This window comes from Vitis riparia, chromosome 17 (assembly GCF_004353265.1).
Source record: "Vitis riparia cultivar Riparia Gloire de Montpellier isolate 1030 chromosome 17, EGFV_Vit.rip_1.0, whole genome shotgun sequence".
Classification (NCBI taxonomy): domain Eukaryota; kingdom Viridiplantae; phylum Streptophyta; class Magnoliopsida; order Vitales; family Vitaceae; genus Vitis; species Vitis riparia.
The window spans coordinates 7,193,199-7,214,191 of record NC_048447.1 but is presented as its reverse complement, the minus strand read 5'-3'; the positions used below and the strand labels follow the sequence as shown (position 1 = coordinate 7,214,191).

General features: G+C 34.1%; 1 protein-coding gene across 1 annotated transcript; it reads left to right on the top strand.

Moving 5' to 3' along the window:
• Positions 1-5,397: 5,397 nt before the first annotated feature.
• On the top strand, positions 5,398-20,729 carry LOC117904277 (ATP-dependent Clp protease proteolytic subunit 3, chloroplastic). Its single transcript, XM_034816801.1, has 5 exons — positions 5,398-5,745; positions 6,392-6,506; positions 9,406-9,581; positions 19,976-20,071; positions 20,180-20,729. Exons 1-5 carry the CDS (start codon positions 5,455-5,457, stop codon positions 20,462-20,464), a joined length of 963 nt encoding a protein of 320 aa, XP_034672692.1. The 5' UTR covers positions 5,398-5,454; the 3' UTR covers positions 20,465-20,729.
• Positions 20,730-20,993: the final 264 nt, after the last annotated feature.

Genomic DNA, 20,993 nt, shown 5'->3' with positions numbered 1-20,993 from the left:
GATTTCATATTAAATGTATTAAACTTAATGAGGGTGAAAGCTAGGTATATTCTCCTTCAAAATTAAATTTTTTTTAGGACATCTACCTTTATAGGTTATGTTTGGTTCCCGAAAAGTACTAAGGAAAGAAAAAAAATGTTAAGCAAAATAATTTTCTTATGTTTGATTGTCTTATAGAAAATAATATATAAGTAAGATTAATTAAAAATTTATATATTTTTAAATTATTTAATATTTATATTGGAAAGTGAAAATAAGTAAAATGAGTTTGAGGTAGTATTTATTTTCCCTCGTTTTTTCTTTCCTTCCATTTTTCCTTTCTATTTTCTTTTCCTCGCATTTTCCCTTATATTTTCCGGGACCAAACATAACCAAGGAACTCATTTATGTTTTTTATCAATATGTACAAAATCCAAAAAGCTACCATTTCAAAATACGTTAATTTAATATTTAAAACAACAAACACAACAATTATATTAGCCTAAAAATTATTGCTTAAGTTAGAAAAGCAAAGACAATATTATACAATCCACACACTTGAGTTAGTGCAACCCATACAATAACGAATGAAAATAAAATAAAATAAGGTCATCAACATCAAATCAATAACAAATATTTAATAAATGTCATGCTTGGGGTTGAGAAAAAAATTTAAATTTCAAAATAAGATTTTATGTTTTTCTAGTTTTCCAAATAATGACAAATTCACAACGACCAACTTTAAACAACTTTAAACATTGGGCAACTAAATTTTATGCTAAAAATTTTTAAATAGTCCAAGGTTACATTGTGATGAATACTATCAAACAAATACAATATAACTCATCATATCAAAGATAGTATATACACACTTGAAAACTTTAATTTAAGAAAAATATAAAATTGTAAATAAAAGAAGAATGAATAGGGAATAAATGCTCACCAATTAGTAAACACATGCAAAAAATAAATTGCATTGATAAAGGGACAAGTAATTACTACTATAGATTTTAGATACCAACAAACTATAAACACATGCAAAAAATAATCGTATGAAAAAAAATGGTAAAATTGTCTTCAATTAAGATAGAAATTAAATTGAAACACAAATTATAGTAAAACCACATTTCAAAATTGCTACCTTAGCCTTAGAAGTTATAATTCAGACTTGAGGTTGTTCTCGAGGTGGTGCATGTTATAAGTTTATTTCATATTATTGTTAATTATTAATTATATGGTATTAATTATAAATATTGTATAATGTTAATTGATATTACATTTTGAAATTTTATAAAATCATATTTTATAAGTTTATTTCATAGTATTATTAATTATTAATTATAAATTATATGATTATTATTCATAAATATTTCATAACATTAATGAAATATAGGTTGATGTCAAATATAATGAATAGGTTGTGAGGAGTATTTTTGGAATGAAAAGTAAAGGTATGAGGGCATTTTTGGAATGAAAGAAAAAAAAATATGAGATATATTTGGAATGAAAATTTTGACAAATATGTCGTACTTTTATTAATAGTAGAGATGTGTGGAATAAAAAAAATAGTTTGTAATTACATTTAATAGAATTTTTAATTTTTATTGATATAGCATACTTTCTTTTCCTAAATGAATTAACATCTCAGCTCACTTAAGTTTACTCAATTTTCAAGTTGTATTGGTTTTCTTCTTATACCTATAAAAATGAATAAATATATTTAAGTTATATTTGGCTTCCTAAAAATACTCGGGAAAGGAAAAAAAATAAAAAATGATTATTTTTTCATATTTGATTTAAAGTAGGTCAAAATATTGGTAACTCTACCTTTGTATAATGTACAAGACACTAATACGAGGCTTATCCCATTGCAACATAATAAATACGATTACACCGCCACTATCATCATATCGCAAAAAGTTTTGACCCCTATTACTTATAAAATACAACCCAAATATAAGATTACTCACATATTACTAGCATAATGATCATTATCCCACATTAATCACATAATAGTTGAAATAAAAAAAAATCATTCCATAATTATTACATAATGGCTTAAGCCTTCAAGATGGACATAATGAAAATCATTTGAGGCAGAACATAAGTGATACCTTCATTTATTAGCTTAATAATAGATCCATCAAAAGCAACTTATGAAAAAAGCCTCAACCTCAAAACAAGGTATAAAAAACAATTCATTCTTTATCTATTATTTTCTCACTTCACTCCATAACTAACTTAATCATTAAAAAGGGATTAATTCAACATAGTCAAACCCTTTTTATTATTCTATCTCTAAAGGAAGAGGACATCTAATTGGAGCCTAACTTAAAAGGGGCACAACAAGTTGGCATCATGGGAAATAAACACAAAAGCCATCACTTAATCAACTTAGTGATGGTCAACACTCGAACTAATAGTAGGTGGCCTTGTGACAATCCCCCATTATTACGGATCAAGAGTAAATGGAGAAAATGGAACAGAGGTTCCAAATAGAAAGAGAATAGATGATGCACTAACTCAAGGAGTTGAATAGGTGTAGTAAAGAACTCAACCATGAAAACATTCGACTAAAAAGATAAATTCATGAGATCAGTTGGCATCCAAGCCTTCTCAGTCCATAGCCATCCCATTAAAGGTAAGTTAGGGAAACATGGCATAAAAGGAATCACTTGTTTGACTAAGAATCCACCAACTCCAAACAGGCACGACATAGTCCCACATCATAAGGGAAGGGAAGAGTGCCCACTAGGCCATGGCTAACGAATCTTGTATGCTTGTTATACCTTGTCAAGCCTTTGGATTTGTAAGTAGTGCATGACATCACCTCTATTTCGTTCAACAAGGCTACCATCAAGGAAGAAGCACTTAAGGAATTTGTAATCAATTTGTAATCCTTAAATTTAATATGTTTAATGGGATTAGCAACCCATTGGAGCTTCTATTATATCTTAAACAAATGATGATTTTAACACAAAGAAATGACTTGCTACTTTGAAGGTCTTCCCACATAGTTTTTAGGGATTGACCTCATGTGGTTCCCCTAATCACCATCTAACTCCATCTTGAACTTTGAGTAGTTGTAAGCTATCTTTACCACTTAGTACATCTACTTTGTACAATAAAAAAAGAGGTTAGAAGCCTCATTCCAAGTGCAGAAGACAACTAGAGAATTGATACAAGCATAACCAAATGCAAAAGTCCATTCCTGTGAAACCTTGCTTTTTAACCAAAATGAGTTTCAATTAATTAATTAACTCAATTTAGAAAGACAATTCATAAACTCATATGAAACCTTTCATTTTTACCAAAATTCTCTTGTACATACTTATGAATAAAAACCCCATTTATACCTTAAACAATGTGCCACTTAGGAATGTGAGCTTGAACAAGGATCATTAGGACTTATAGGAAAATACTAGCTCTCTCCAAATCTAATTACGAAGTTGATTCAATATTCCACTAAAGAGAGTCAACTGCATTATAATATTTTACATTATTACATCGAGATAAGAGTTAATTAAATCTAATTTTCCTTCAATTTGTTACCTATTATCCAATGCATGCAGACTCCCTATGAACTAGTGTCCATAATCTAATGAGGAAGATGCTATAAACCTTTCAAAATTACTTTACCATCCCCAAGTCTCAGTTCCTCCTATTATTGTAAGGAACCTTAAATTACTCCATTCCCAAGCCTTAGATCATTAAAGTGCATGCAATTTGTTCCTAGGACTCTCTAGTTTAAGCACATTAGAAACATGGTATTCAAAACTAATAATAGAACCTAAATCTAGAGATATAGTTACATGCCTATGATTTGCATGTTCCCATATCAATTCTTATTGGTGTCGAAAATTCCAAATCTACAAAAGATCTCATAAACACAATAATCTTCCACCCAATCACTTCTTAAGTTTAGACACTGAGATGGTGGAAATCACTAAGTTAGAGGTTAGGGTTCTCTCTTTGGACTGAAGGAAGAGAGTGAAAAAATTCTGAAACCTTTTTAATCCCTAAGGGGATATTTACAAGTTTCCTATTAGGCTTAAGTGACTTAAGTTTACCTTGGACTTGAGTCACTTAATCTAGCTTTAAAAGGTTGTTAATTGATTAATTAACTAATTGATTCAAATTAATCAATTAGCCCAATTTAGAGATATTGTTCACTAACACCGTGTAACCTTACATATTTACCAAACGTCTTTATATACATAAGTGAACTAAAAATCAATCTAACCTTCATAAACCATGTCATCAAGGTATATGAGCTTAAGTGAGGACCACTAGGACCCATAGGACAACATTGGTTTCATCATAATCCAATTTTGAAATTAACTCAACATCATATTATAGAGGGTCACTTGCACTCTAGTACCTTGTATATATTACAATAAGACACTAAATGTTTGAGTTTGTGACTTATTATTATCCATTGTATATAATATCTCCATAACTAGTGTTTATAATCTAACAAGGTGAAAGTTATCAACATTTTAAGATTACCCCTACCATCCTTGAGTTATCAACCTTCTATTATCTAATTAAATGACATATTCTAACTTGCAAACAACGTATGACAAATTTCACTAAAGGAATTACTGTGATGTTGTAGATTTCATGATTACACGTCCTTAAGATCATTGAAGGAGACACGCCATCTCAAAATCCATGAGATATTATAGTGCCCCTATTGAGAATACCTATTGCTATCGACTTTCATTAATAGTTACTTAGTCCATAGGAAATATATGATCACTTTAAGATCTCACTCCTAGGTCAAAACCATTAAATACTGAATCACAAGAACTATTCTTAACTTGTTCTTTATGTTTTAAATTATATTTTAAAAATAACTTTTATATATATTATTTTATTTTTAATCATTTTTTATATTAGTATAACTATTTTTTTAAAATGGTTATAAAAAAAGGAAGTGAAAACAACATATGTTTTTTTGGAAAATATTATACTTTCTATTTTAAAAATAAAAAATTATTTTCTATTTTTTTGGTTATCAAACGTACTTTTATTTTTAATTTTTTTGTTTTAGTGAATAAAAAACTATTTAAAAAACATTGTTAAATAAAATCTTATTTTCTGTTAAAAAATTATCCAACATGTTTTTGAATATACAAAACAATTTTTTTTTTATTTTTAAAAACGAAAAATAGTTTTCAAAAACAATTTTGACCATGCTTTAATTTTTCGAAGTAAAAGAGATTCATGAATAATGCGTTGGAAAACATATTTTTGAAATGGGTTCTTAACTATATATTTTTTTTATTATACTTATCGTTTTTAAATTTTACTTCACTTCTCCGATTTACTATATAAGTCTACTGGCGATAAAGGTTTATCGGCCCAAGAACGACACCGTTTTAACCCAACCAATAACAGTCTTATTTTCCATTGCTTTCCCGCAGTTTCTGAGGAAAAAGGAGAAGGAAAAGAAAGAGAGAAGAACCAGAGATGGAGAGGAGCTTAACTCTAACGTATGCAGCGTCAGCCTCAAGACCACTATGCTTCAATCGCAGTCCTTCATCATCATCGTTATGGCTTCCAAGCACTAGCAGAAGCAGTAGAAAGGGAAGAGCCGTTTCAATGGTTAAGGCATCCTCTGCCTCGAGACCGACCCTCGCTTCGAATTGGGATCTCTCCAGTCTTCAGTCTGCTTCAGCCCCCACTTGGATGCCCAGATTCGAAGATCTTGACACCACTAACATGCTCCTACGCCAGCGAATCGTGTTCTTGGGCTCTCAGGTTTGCCCCGCAGACTCTTTCTCTTTGAAAATTGAGTTTTAAAAAGTGGATTTTTGAGATGGGTTTTGCGGACCCTTTTTTCCTTCGTCTTTGCAATTCTTTTTCTGGGCTGAAATGCCAAAATAGAATGAGATTTGAGATGGGTCTATCTGGAACTTACATTTATTTATTTATTTATTTATTTTTCCGGCTTAATATTGAATTCTTGAGGCGGGTTTTGCTGATTTCCCAGTGAGAAATTAAAGGAAGGGAGAATGAATTTGGGTTTCTTTCTATGAAATTTGATTTTTCTGGATTAATATTATCTTTTGAGATGGGGTTTTGTTTATTTCCTATGGGAAGTTTAAGGTAAGGTGACGCTTAAGATGGTTTTTGCTTTTCCATGCACCAGCTGGTTTTTCTAGCTTAAAGGTTGAACTTTTGAGATGGGTTGTGGAGATAATTACTCTTTAGCATTCTTTTGAGGATTTTAGTAATTGTTTGTGCTGATTAATCTTGTTTTATATATGCTTTACAGTTTAAAGCTGGAACTTCTGAAGGCAGATTTTCTGTGCTCCTTGTTTCTATTATCAATTAAGTTTCGTATGTATTGAACCATGAACAAAGCGGGTTTTCAAGTTTTGGTTTTTTTATTGATGATGGTCAGGTGGATGACATGACTGCAGATTTGGTCATAAGTCAGCTCTTATTTTTGGATGCTGAAGACCAGGAAAAGGACATCAAGTTATTTATCAATTCACCTGGTGGCTCTGTTACTGCTGGTATGTCTAAAGGGTCCATTTATTGAGCTTGATGATCATTTTTTCTTCTAATGTATAACTCTATATGTTCATGGTTATCAGAGCTAATATTGAAATTTGTTCTACATGCGCACTTCAAAGCATGTGAAGTACCTCTGAGACATGACATAACAAGAGTTTGGTGTAGGGTATGCATTCAACATTCCTATTGGTCAAATATGTATTTGATAGGTGTAGTATTCAACTAAAAAGAGAAGAATAAACTCTTATTTCATTGTAACATAAGACTCACATTGGACATTCTATCTTAACCATACACTTCAATTTGGACCAGGGGATACTACATAAAGAGAAAGCAAATTATTTAGTCATATCATGTATCCTAAAATCTGGGGATTAAATGAATTTGAGACTTAGACACACACTTGCACCCGACCCTTGTACCCAAGTCCAAGTAGAACATACTAGAGTTGTTCAGTTGTTGAATGAAATATGCTTGTGAACAGATGGCTTTCAGCTTGTTCTCCAATCAAATAATTGAAGCTTGAACTACACTCCCAGGATTGTCTGGGAGTGTAGTGAACCCTTTGCAAAGAGCAGTATGGAACTCCAGAATGGGATTAATAAATGCTAGGTAATATAATAGAAAACAATAAACAATATATTATCTTGTACATGCATCGACTAATGAACTTGCGGCAGACCACAAACCTGATTTTAAGGATAGTACCCTTCACTAACCATTATTATGTCTTCAATCCACATGAATTCACCAAATTTCTTGACCTAGGAGAACTTAGATTCACTAAGTTGTAATCATCTGCTGCTGATTAAGATACAAAACCACTTTCAATATCTTACCTATCAAAAAAAAAAAAAAAAAAAAAAAAAAATGAAAAGAGAAAAAAAAACCACTTTCAATATCTTCATGACGAATTAATGTGCTCTATCTTGTAGGCTTGCATTTTCATTTTGATCGAGCATTTCTTAGTCTCATTTACTGCTAAGAGTGCCTCAAAACCGTTTTCTTGCACAATTTCTGTTTAAGTTCTAGCATTCCCTATTACAGTAGCTCAAAAGTCTGCGCTTTCCAAGCTGAATAAAATGATTATCAAAGGCATAGAGAGATTAGATTTAAGAATGAAGGACTTGTTCCTCAAATCATTATTTGCTTGGTATATGGTGTGGCAGGAGGATGCAGAGATTTCTTTGTTAAACTTCATTAGAGGGTCTAGTCTATGAGATAGTCTTTTCTATTTTTTATATTCCTTTTTCTTTTATGGTTGCCTTCTTTTCTGTCAAGTTACTTCAGTTTTCCCCCTTTTATTGGCTCTTTTAATAACCTTCTCTCTTGTTTGCCTATGGAAAAACAGATATAGAAAGTAAAACCAAACATCAGACATAACCAAATTTCCACTCAAAACTTCAACAAACATAATGGGGAAGAAAGTAAAACCAAGGAGAAAGAGAAGAAAAAAAATAGAAAATCTTAAAACTTTGTTAGGCTGTTGTAGAAATCCCACTTTGAAAAGAAGATAATGGAATCTCAAAATTAGTATGAAGATAGAGATAGATAAATCTTGGATTCTCACTAAGGCCTTTGAGGAGTGTCATTAAGGAGATAACCGAGTCTCACTATTAAATAATGCAAGGATGCAAAGATCATGATGATTAATTGTGCTCTTGTTTTGTGGCAATTAACATTATTTGTAGGCTTTAGACAATTCTAAAAACTCAGCAAGACAATAAACTGGAAGTTTTACTAATAAATAACCTATTGGGACTTTAATTCTTTTTCTATCTCTCTTAAACATTCCTAATAATGAAATTAAAAGAAAATAGAAAGTCTTCAGAAAATAGAACTTTTTAAAAAATCTCACATAATCAACTATTTCTAGTATCAACTGCCAACAACCTAATTGTGCAAAAGTGCCAAAGCTTCTTCCATTTTGAATAAACCTTAAGGGTCTCTCCTCATCTCCCTCTTTCTCACACGCACACACTCCATCTCTTCGAACCACTTCTATGCAATATTATATTCTTAATCAGAAGATCTTAAAAAAAACACACACACTCACACATGATCTCTACTCTGATATAATTGGTATGCTGTAGGACAGCCTGTCTGTCTTACCACTAGGCCATGCCCTTTTGGATTTCTCTTCAACATTAATAATATTTATCAAATGTTTGTGAAATGGATTAGATTGTTCCTGGTATTTGGACATGTGTGTATGTATGTTTGTGGTGTCTCATGTCCATCTCTCTCTATGTGTGTGCATCCCTCTCAGTAACAAATGCACAGAATGAGCAATTTTGTTCAGGTGACACTGTCACCTTTTTTAAATTGTAATTGGGATTAATATTATGTAATGCTTTGATCAGAAGTGGCTTTGTAATAGATATTTTTTTAGCCTTTTTTTTTTTTTGTTTGCAATCTAAAATTATTCATTGTAGTCTTTTCCCTTATTTAATTTAGTACTCGGTTCTTCCTCCTATTCTTTCTGAAATGTAAGATGCTTTATACTCATAATTTGCTTTATTTTTTATTTGATTTCTAATTCTGTTTTCATTTAAACAAGATTTTCTGCTAATTTCTTTGTAGCATATTTCTAGCAGAACATCGTTTTAGTTTTGTTTCATGTGCTTAGAGTCTAATCTACTACTCACCGGTCCCAAATTTGGAGGGAGGGTGGGATTGGGTTTGACAGAGAGCTGAAACATTTTGTGGACCTTGTGATGAAGAATCCTTTAGGTTTGTGATTGATATGCCTTTAGATAGAGCTGAGTTGCAGAAAAGTGTGCATTTACACTTATCCGAGTAGCTAGGGATAAGGTTTTGTTGAGTTTAGTACATTCAAAGAACTTTTTGGTTTGTTTTTGATATCGTTTTTCTTCTTGCACTTACTGCTGCATGTAGGATTGGGAATATATGATGCGATGAAGTTGTGCAAAGCTGATGTTTCTACTGTTTGCCTGGGGCTTGCTGCATCTATGGGTGCCTTTCTTCTTGCTTCTGGTTCAAAAGGAAAAAGGTTTTGCATGCCAAATTCAAGAGTGATGATCCATCAACCTCTTGGAACGGCCGGGGGCAAGGTAAATGCTTGGATTCTTTTGTTTATTTTCATTGATCATGTTCAGAAATAAGAATTTTCTATCCTTAGATACAAGGCTCGCTGTACTTTTTCATGATCATATTATTTGGAATGATGCTAGATATTGGTCTTATACATTAGAATTTGAGTCATGATGCAGCACCTGCATTGGGTTAGTAGCTGCAGGTCTAATGGATAAATCATAATGAATCCTGGATGCATTTTCTGTCTCCGCTTTAGAAAGTTGGAGAAGAAGAATTATGAGACTAGGAATTGGAAAACAAAAGTACATGGACTTGTTTCATCACCAACCCTTCTTGAAACTGAGACCTATGAGAGATGGTACGGTTTCTTTAATTCCAAGGGAAGTTACTGGATAGCTTGAAGGAAATTCAGTTATATGGAGATGACTATGGAAGACAAGGATGATTTTGGTTGTTTGGAGCTCATTCATGAAAGCTTAAAAGAAATGGAGGCTTTGCAGCTAGAGATGGTCTTAGCAGAACCTGAATGTTTTCTCTCCTTTCTCTCAGCATTTAATGGCGAGTATCCACTACATGATTGAATTGCATTAAATCAAGCCTAAACATGAGCCATGAATCAGCAGTAATCCAACAATGGTTCATGGTCTTCACAGCTCCACAAAATCCACTTATTCTCTTATCTGCTTCCTTTCGAAATCGGCTAATGTTATTCTAGGTGTTGATAACCCCTGTTTGTAAGCTAAAGTACATGAACTGATTAGCTATTAGAATAGTTGTAATCTGGGCAGTGATAGATATGATGGATGTGTAACACTGATTTTGAATGGATTCATTGGTTGGGAGGATTTCCTGGTCTTAGAGAATTGTTATTCAGGAAAAAAAATATTATCCTTGTCAGATGGAGTCAGTTTCATTGGTTGCTTGATTTGTTTTTAGTTTGCCTCTTTTATTTATTTTTTTGCCTTCTTATTGCTTCTAATTTCAGAACTCATGCACCATTTTTTCTTTGTATTTTCCTTGTCTTTCTAGTTTCTTTTTGTTTACATCTTAAGAAAGGACTATTATAGATTACACCATAGTGAAACTTTCATAGGAAGCATTAGCACAAGAACCTTTTTTTGTTGAATAATTTCTATTTGTGTTTTCTGTGATAATATAAAAGATATCAGTTATCCCCACTTTTAGTTATGAAGATCCATACAAAAAGCGTCAGTTGGGTAGATTGCACCAGTACATCCTACTCTTTTTCTTATTCTATCCTTGATCTATTTTTATTAGACCTGAACCAAATGATACTTGTAGGAGCACAGTTGTGAGGCACCATAACAGAATGAATGTCATACACTTGGTTTCAAAAGATTCAGCACTAGGGCTGAAGGCGAGATTGAAGGTGTGGAATAAAGAAGTTTTTGGTAATGCTGCTGTCCAAAAAGAGCTAGCATTGAAGCAGGTGGGTTTTTGGGATTCTAAAGAAATGGATTCTCCGCTACTAAGGAGGAAGAGGCAGCCAGAAGGGCAGCAAAAGATGAGTACTGTAAATGGGCTCTTATAGAGGAAATCTCTTGGAGGCAAAAGTCTAGATAGATTTGGTTGGAGGAGGGGGATAAGAGGACTAAATTTTTTTCCCAAAATTGCAAATGCCCATAAGTGGAGGAATTTTTTTGGCTAAGATTAAGGTGAATGGGGAGTGGCTTTTAGAGGATTTCAACATTAAGCAAGGAGTGGCCCAGGCTTTTCATAATCTTTTGTTTGACATGGGGGAATGGTGAAATTCCTTAAATGACATTTCTTTCATGACTTTGGAGTTTGGATCATCATGAGGTGATGATATAGGACAACCCTAGGATGGTTGCCTACACTCAAGGGTAGGTGGGCTAGGGTTTTATTTTTAAGGTGTAAGGAGAGGAACAAGGAATAAATTTTATGGTAGAGAAAATTATAAGATAAGAAATAGAGAGAAAGAAGAAACAATGAAGAAAAGATGGAAAACCTTAGAGTCTCACTAAGGCCTTCTAGGAGTCTCACCTAGAAGAAAATCAAAGGAGTCTCACCATTGAGGGTTGCAACCTTATAATGAAAGAAAGTATAATATTATTCATCAAATTCATCCCTTTGATTTACATTGATTAGCCTATTTATAGGCTTCTCTAAGAAATCCAAAGTCTACTAGGACTCTAATAACTTATTATGATTCTAATTTTAATTATAACATCCAAAGTCTACTAGGACTCTAATAACCTATCATGACTCAAATTCTAATTATATTATAACTAAACTAGCTAATCCTAATTAGACTCCAACAAATACCAATCCCAATTCAATTCTAATTAATATTAATCCTACTTAAAGTTTACTTAGGTCTTCACTTTCTTCCTTGAATAAACTTTAAAAGGCTTTCCCCCATCAGGTGATGGGCTTAGAGGGGTCCTTTTCAAAGGAGGAAGTGTTTAAAGCCTTGTCTGAACTAAATGGGGACAAAGCTCTTGGTCCAGATGGTTTTACTGTGACTTTTTGATAATTTAGTTGGGATTTTGTGAAAGATGAGGTGATGGGGTTCTTTAGAGATTTTTTTCGCTTGAGGCAAGTTTGAAAGAAGCTTAATTGCCACCTTCTTGGCTTTAATTCCAAAGAAAGGGGGTGTGAAGGACTTGAGAGATTTCAAATCAATTAGTTTGGTAGGTGGTCTTTATAAGCTCTTGGTAGAGGTGTTGACAAATAGATTAAATAAAGTGATGGGAAAAGTGGTGTCTAAGTTTTAGAATGCTTTTGTAAAGGAAAGAGAAATTTTAGCTGTGACCCTTATAGCAAATGAAACAATCAATTCATTATTGGTGGACGGTTTTAGTGGTGTCATTGGTAAGTTGGACATTGGAAAAGCCTATGATAATTTCAATTAGGCTTTCTTGTTAGCGGTTATGGAAAAAATGGGTTTCGGCAAAAAATAGATTTGATGGATACACTGGTGTATATCCCTAGGAAAGTTTTCAGTGTTGGTCAATGGGACACCTTTCGGTTTCTTTTAGAGTTTGAGATAAGGGGATCCTCTTTCGCCTTTTTTGTTTGTTTTGGCCAGGGGGGTGTTGAGTTACCTATTAGAGAGAGTTGGGAGAGGGGAGGTCTCACATCTTTTGTTTGCAGATGATACTTTGGTTTTGTGATTCATAATATCAATTGGTTCACCTAAGTTGACTACACATGGTTTAAAGCACTATCAAGGCTTAAAATTAATCTAGAAAAAAGTGAATTGATTCCAATTGGAGGGGTTACAAATGTAGATGTTTTGGCAATGAAATTGGGTTGCAAGGTGAGGAAAATTCCTTCTTTTTACCCAAGATTACCTCTGCGAGCCCCTTATAGATCTGAAGCAGGTTGGGATGAAGTGGACGAAAAGTTTCATAGAAGACTATCGATGTAGAAAAGATTATACATCTCTTAAGGAGGGAGACTTACATTGATTAGAAGTACTTTGTTGAGTTTGTCAATTTATTTCATGTCTTTGTTTGTAATCCTAGAAAGGTTAGAATGAGATTAGAGAAGTTTTAAGGGAACTTTTTTTTTTTGGGGATGTGAGACTTCAGAGAAAAAGTCTCATTTGGTTAGTTGGTCTATTGTTTGTATGGATAAGAGAAAAGGGGGCTTGGGTATTACAAGTCTCTCTCTATTGAATCAGGCCCTCCTTGGCAAATGGAGCAAGAGATACGTTTTTGATGGGGGATCTTTTTTAGAGCAGATTATAGAGGGGAAGTGTGGGAGGGAAGGAATGGGTTGGCACCCTTGTGAAGTTAGAGTTGGTTATGAGGGTTGGTGTTTGGAAGGAGTGAGATCTTTTCTTTAGTAAAACCTCTTTTGAAGTGGATAATGGCAAAAAGGTTAAGTTTTGGACGGATAGATGGTGTGTGGAGGAGTCCTTGTGTAATTCCTTTGTCTCTTTGTATGCATTCACTTTGTCAAAAGAAGTCTAGGTGGTGGATATGTGGAAAGACTTAGGAGGGAAAGGGACATTGGATCTGTGTTCACAAGGCATTTTAATTTTTGAGAGTTGGAAGTTGTTGAGACCTTTTTTTTTTCCAATGTTGTGAGGAAAGATGGTTAGAAGGGAAGATAATAACAAGGTGATTTGCATAAAAGCCAAAAAAGGATTGTATTCAGTCAAATCTTTCTATGCAACCTTGTAGGTGGGGAGGGTGGTCTTTTTTCCAATGAACATTATCTAGAATCCATGGGTCCCGTCTAAGGTGAAATTTTTTGCATGAGAGGTGAGTTGGGGGAAAGTTTTGATTTTAGACAATCTCTAGAAGAGAGAGCGATCACTAGTGAATAAATGTTATTTGTGCAAATTGGAGAGGGAATCTATTGATCACATTCTTCTTCACTGCTCTAAAGCAAGGATTCTTTGGCTCCTATTGTTCTTCTTATTTAGTGTAAATTGAGTGATCTCTTCCTCAATAAAAGATACATTTTTAAGTTGGCATGGCATCTTTGTAGGGAAGAAAAAGAAAAAAGGTGTGGAAAACTGCCTCCCTTTGCATTTTTTAGACAATTTGGTGGGAGTGTAATCAAAGAGCTTCTAAAGATAAGGAACAAAATGATCAAAATTTTTTTTGTTTCCATATAATCTTTCTACTTGGGTTAGCATGTACATAAGTAAAGCTCAATGACTTTGTTTGATTTGCAGAGTGGGTTGGGTCTTCTTGAGTGTCTTGGGTGTTTTTTGTATACTTTAGATGAGGCCTTCCTTTAGGTGCTACTTGTATATGTCCTGTGTACTTGGGTGTACTTTTTTCTGTTACTAATTTATATTTAGCTATCTTTACCTATCCAAGAAAAAAAAAAAGAAAATTGATTCAGCACTAGGTTGATGCAACATGAGGAGTAAACCTAAAGGTCATCAAAAGGAGATGACATGAAACTATCTAAAGATTTTATAGTACTTAAAGAGATGATTTTTAATTTAGACTAAACATGGGTATTTTATTTATTTATTATTTTTGTTGTTTTTATTATTATTTCTGTTATTATTATTATTATTATTATTATTATTATTGTTATTGTTATTGTTATTTTTTTTGGGTGGGTGGTGTGAGGAAGTGCAAAAAAGATTTTTTATTATAATTAGGTGCAAAAAAGATGCAGATGCATATCAACTGCAACCTTCAAAATTTGAATATAAATCTACCATTTTCACTTTTTACAATTGCAGGAAAGCTTTCAATATAAGTAGGGTAGTCAGGGAAGATTTTTTTGGGTGGGTGGTGTGAGGAAGTGCAAAAAAGATTTTTTTATTATAATTAGGTGCAAAAAAGATGCAGATGCATATCAACTGCAACCTTCAAAATTTGAATATAAATCTACCATTTTCACTTTTTACAATTGCAGGAAAGCTTTCAATATAAGTAGGGTAGTCAGGGAAGATTTTTTTGGGTGGGTGGTGTGAGGAAGTGCAAAAAAGATTTTTTATTATAATTAGGCGCAAAAAAGATGCAGACGCATATCAAGTGCAACCTTCAAAATTTGAATATAAATCTACCATTTTCAGTTTTTACAATTGCAGGAAAGCTTTCAATATAAGTAGGGTAGTCAGGGAAGATTTATTATTATTATTATTATTATTATTATTACTATTATTATTTGTGGGTGGTGTGAGGAAGCATAAAAAGATGTGCAAAAAAGATGCAGATGCATATCAAGTGCAACCTTCAAAATTTGAATATAAATCTACCATTTTCAGTTTTTACAATTGCAGGAAAGCTTTCAATATAAGTAGGGTAGTCAGGGAAGATTTTTCTTAGGCATTGACATCAAGGGCTCAAATTGAATTACGATTCTGAAGCACTAAAATACAATGTATGCCATTTGGTGGCCCTGCTAAGGGAGCTTTTTTTACATTTTTTTTTTCTTTTTGTGTTGAAATGATTACATTATCAAAATTTAGTTTTTCTTTTAGAAATTTTTTTGGATAAGAAACAACAATTTTATTGCATCAAATTATGAAGTACAAAGAAGAGTGAGAAATCCTTTCAATAAATATACAATCCTCTATACAAAGAAGGATAAAAAAGGCTGATAAGTGTATGTTGGTTTAAAAGGTCAAATCTAACTATAACTCACATAATATAGAATCTTGTACAAAAGAAATCATGTCTTGCTCCATGTTTTGCTAATGCATCTGTTGCATTTTTGCTTAAGCGATGAGTCCAGGAGAAGGAATATCATAACTCATCAAACTTTCATCATCATCTTTCTTTCTTAGTCAACCATGATATGACAATAGCATAATCACCTTCTACTAGAAAATTAGAGAAATCTAAAGCTTTGGCCCATACAAACCCTTCCCAAAGGGCTAGAATTTCTAGCCTTAATTTGTAAACCCTGGCCTACAGTTTTAGAGAATGTTCTTAACACTCTGCCACAATGATCTCTAATCAACCCGCCAATCCCTAATTGCCCTTGGTTGCCTGAAGAACATCCACCAAAATTTAGCTTAACAAAACCACTATAGGTGGTAGCCATTCATTAGGTATCTCCTTAGTTAATTTGTGGTTCTGCAAATGAAGTTCCAATCTAGCAAAAGTTTCACTGTTGAAGTCCATAGTGAAAAAGAGAAATAAAACAGGTCCCAAATTGCTCCTAGAGTCCTCTACCCAATCCTCAAAAGTACTTGCGTTCCTTTCCCACCAAATGATCCAAATCAAAGTGAGACTGACAATAGGCTAAGAGTATTGTGTATGATCATCCAATATTTTACCATGTAGATAGCTGGTGGGAGCACTAATATTTGGTGCTAAAGTTTTATGCCTCTATTCTTGATGCCGTGAGTAGTGAGGATCAAATCAGAGAAAATTCAATGGAATTTCCTTTGAGGAGCAGTAATCTAAAATCATTCACTTGTCAAGTAGTGGAGTTTGGGAGTTTTTCTGTGCTTATCATGGCTTTATTAGGGAAGTAGCTTTGGAGATTTTGGGCTGAGCAAGATAAGTTGTGGAGGATGAGTATTTAGACTAAATTTGGGAGGGAAACTGGCGTTGGGCCTCTACTTTAGTCTGACTAAAATGACTTCTTTTCCTGAAGGAAAAGCAAGCTGGGAAGGGAAAGTGGTTAAGGAGGGGCTGGGAGGGGTATGGGGTTGGCTTGCGGAGAGCAACTAGGAAGAGGTGGAAGCTTGTTGATGAAATACATGCATTGTAGGGGTGGACAGTCATGCATTGAAGGAGATTTTCTTATGGTTTTGTTTGACATTGCCTTGCACAAACAAGCTTGGGTGGTGGACATTTGGGAGGGGCATGGTGTTCTTAGTTATTGGTCTCCTCCCTTTTGGAGAAGCTTTAATGATAGAGTTGGGAGTGGTATATATTTTTCTTCAATTTCTCCAGTCAGTTGTTTTGTGAGGATGCAGCTATAATATGGTTTGGATGATAATGATGAATGGTGCTTTCTCTGTCAAATTTTTCAATATAAACCTTTTGTCTTAGGTGATCAACATCTTTTTTGGCTAGGGAGAATTGGTCTCATTTTGTGCCATCTGAAGTGAATTTTTTCACTTGGGAAGCTCCGATGGAGAAAAATCTTTCTAGTAAGTTTTAAAAACAAGTGCTCCTTTACCATCTGAAGTGAATTTTTTCACTGGGGAAGCTCCGTTGGAGAAAAATCTTGCTAGTAAGTTTTGAAATCCAGTGCTCCTTTACTATCAAGTATTGTCTCTATAAGTAGGATTAGGAATTGGGTATTCATATCCTAATTCACTGTAGGTTAGCTAGAAGGTTGTGGATGTGATTTTCTTTATTTGGTATTTTCTGAGCACTTTCAAGGTCTTCAAGGGGCCTTTTGCTGTAGAATTACTGATGAGATCTTTGTCTGGAGAAAGCAAAGAAGGTTATGGAGGCTTGGTCCTTTGTGTGTGATCTGGTCCACTTGGAAAGATAGAAATAGAACAAGCTTTGAGTGATGAAAATTCAGAAGGGTTGGTGAGAGCATCTTTTTAAATATCTTGTTTTTTTGGTCTGCAATTTCCCTGGATTTGAATGTTGAATCCTTGTCAGACCTTATTGACAGGTAGGAGTGAGGCTTTTGTCTTTTTCCTCTCTTTGAAGTGCTCTGTATACTTCCAGTGCACTTGTATTGCACTGCCTTTTTGTTAGGAACCTTTTGTAAGTCTTATTTTATTTGCCTATCCATCAAAATATTAGAGAGGGGAAAAGCAAGCCCGGATGGAAGGGCATTGTATCAATTGCTTGTTGAAAATCGATCTGGAGATTGAGTTAGAGCAACTGGCAAGCTGAGCAGTTGCATGAAAAAACTGTATAAATTTGGTTTCCTAGGTTCATGTAAGTTTGGGCTTTTGGGTTCAACTAAACCCCAAGTCAAGCCTAACCCAGAGGGTCTCTGGACACAGTTTGATTGCCCTGTGTCTGGCACTTAAAACACTGAATTCTTGCTGTTGAATGTGGCACTGGAGTTGCTAAATGTGGAGACTTTTGTCAAGATTATAAGGGTTTTGGAACAACTAAATATGGATTAGGGTTATTTAGTGGCTTTGGTCCATGCAGTCTTGGAGTTAAGCTCTACTACTAGTATTGACCCATATATTAAGCCAGATTTCCAAACTAGAACTTTGTCTTCTTTGTCCTAAAGCAATATACCCCAATCTTGCCCCTTTGACCTGTGAGCATGTTTGCAGACTAGAATTGAGGGCCATTCGAATTGTCCAACATATATGCAGTAGAACTGCGTATTAAACGGTTATTACCAAGGAACCTGGTACCCAAGCATGACTCCTAGTTCTTCCTGGGATATCATATTACACAAACATTAAACTCATTTTGGACAGATATCAACCCAGGATGTTAAATCTGGCACAAATTCAACTGCTATTATCATCAGTCAAGATAAATGCAACATTTTCAATCAAATCTCAATCGAGTACTTTTTTGCTGTTACTATTTGATCTTGATTCTGAATCAAATTGGATGTTGGTATTCTAAGGCTTGGGTGTAACCATGCAAATGAAGCCTGCCTATGGGATAGGCTAGGTTGCAATGCTGTGGTCTTTTTAATTAGATGTAATCAGATTGGATAGGCTAGCGTGAGCAATCTGAAGATTCGTTCCCTGGAAAGTAATTGTTTGAGGAATTAGAGGAAAGAGATTACTGGTGAATAAACCCTAGTTCCTCTTATCCAGTAGCCATCCACTTTTCCATAAATTGCCTAATAGTTGGTCACAACTGGCCATGTGACCATAAGAAAATAAATTAAGGTGAAAAACAAATCTTGTTCATACTGTCAGGTTTTTTGAACAGTGTAAAGTATTTGAAAAACTGGTTTAAATCAAATGGTTAATAGCCACCCCACCAGGCTGATTTTTTGCTTGATCTAGCAAATGGGATCATGAAATGTTAGTTCCTGATTTCCTGTGATGTTGACATGCAAGTTGAAATTGGTTACCAGGTGCACCAGACAGGGTACAATTAAAGAAGAGCCAAGCTTTTTGGTTTTCCTTCTTCCATGTAGTCACCTAGTTCCACAAGGGAATTTAACCCAAGTGAATAACTATCTTCTGTCCTAAGTTTTCATTCTCTAGTTTAATCTTCTCTACAATTTTTCAGAAAACATTGTTGCACATGAGAGGTGAACTTTGTTAGACCATCAAGCTGGGATAGCTGATGAAACTGCCATTTGGAAAGGTTGCAAAACTACAGCTGTGTTAACTAACTACTTGATATAAAGTGATTTTACTTAAACATTTAAAGCAGTGCCTTTGGAATTTGGTTTCTTGTTGTGAGGTTGTAAATGATTTGACCCTACGTTCTTCAGGGTGACAAGAAAAAAAAAATGCAAAAGTAAATGAACAAAAATTTTTGCCTGATAATTTTATGGAAATGATTTCCTTTAAAATGATGAGCTATTTGATGAATTATATGAAGTTAGTTTATTAAATGATTGTGCTAGATCCCCTTTAAATGGAATTTGCAGCCGAGAGATTTCCACTGCTGAATATGGAACTGTAGTAGATATTTTTCTTCATTTTTTTTAATCTTGTTAGGAAGCATTTTGGCTTATGTTTGTGTGAAGCATTACATGCTAAGAGCATGTTTGGAATGTTGGAATAGAAAATGGGAATGAGAAACCAATTCCATTCTCATTTATTAATGTGTTTGAATTGTTCTTTAGAATGAGAATAGGAATAAAAAATTCAGTGTTATGAAAACCAAATCTCCCTCTCACTAGGATTTTGATTCCTCTCTTGTACATGGGATTATGATTCACTTCCATGCCCATCCTATTTTTATGTGTATTCCTGCATACCAAATGCACCCTTAGTGTATTAATCAGTGTAGAAAGGAGGTTTAATCCTCATGTTTCTTGTAACCAGGTGGGACTCTGTTATTTCTAACACAAGGTTTATATGTGATTCCAGGCAACAGAGATGGGGATACGAATCCGAGAAATGATGTACCACAAAATTAAGCTGAACAAGATACTGTCAAGAATCACAGGGAAACCTGAACAACAGGTTTTGGACATCAAATAATACAGTCTTCTATTTCTCCTAGTATCCTGTTTTGGTAGTTCATTGTGAAATTTCCCTTATTTGTTTAGTTACTTTGTCCATTATTTGCAGATAGAAGCAGATACTGACCGTGATAATTTCATGAATGCTTGGGAGGCAAAAGAGTATGGATTGATTGATGCAGTTATTGATGATGGAAAGCCAGGATTAGTTGCACCCACCGCAGATGCAGGACCTCCTCCAAAAACGCGGGTTTGGGGTCTGTGGAAAGTTGAAGGGAGTAGGAAAGCCAAACAGAATCTACCCTCAGAGCATAAACTTTTGCAAAAAGGGCACCAAGGAGGTGATGATGAGAAAGGCACAGAACAAGAAAAGGAAGCATCATCACCAGTATGAGGATGAAGCCAGGAATATGGTTTGTTCACCTTGTAATGTTTTACCGCTCACTGCAGTCAAATTTGCTAATTGTTTTGAGTGGCTTGATCAATGCGAAGCATTTAGAGAAATGGAACAATTGTGAGGGATCCTTCACACTTACTGAGTAGAAGTACTTAAGTCCCCCATAACTTAAAATTTTGCTTTTTACCCAAAAACAAAATACACTATTTGTATTAGTGCATGAAAATTTTGTTGGCTCTATGCTCTTGTAGTTTCATTGTAACAACCACAGGGATGCTGCGTGAGCTGCTTTTGAACTTGATAAATGGAGACCAGAATCAGCCCTGAGGGCCAGGTTTTTTTCTCCTGTAAAAGGGCGGGGCAATTCTCATCAACTTCTAGTTAATGGGATTATGGGAGTGATTAGGATTGGACATGCTCACCATCTCCATAGCTGGAAAAGAAACCAAGGAAAACATAGACATGAAAATGACTGGGAACCAGATTTGATGAAGAGAGAAATGTATAAATACTGTAGTTAAGGTTT

Coding starts and splice junctions, on each gene's coding strand:
- LOC117904277 (XM_034816801.1), top strand. CDS start 5,455: ATGGAGAGGAGCTTAACTCTAACGTATGCAGCGTCAGCCTCAAGACCA. Junction 5,746..6,391: donor TCGTGTTCTTGGGCTCTCAG/GTTTGCCCCGCA, acceptor GATGATGGTCAG/GTGGATGACATGACTGCAGA. Junction 6,507..9,405: donor TGGTGGCTCTGTTACTGCTG/GTATGTCTAAAG, acceptor TGCTGCATGTAG/GATTGGGAATATATGATGCG.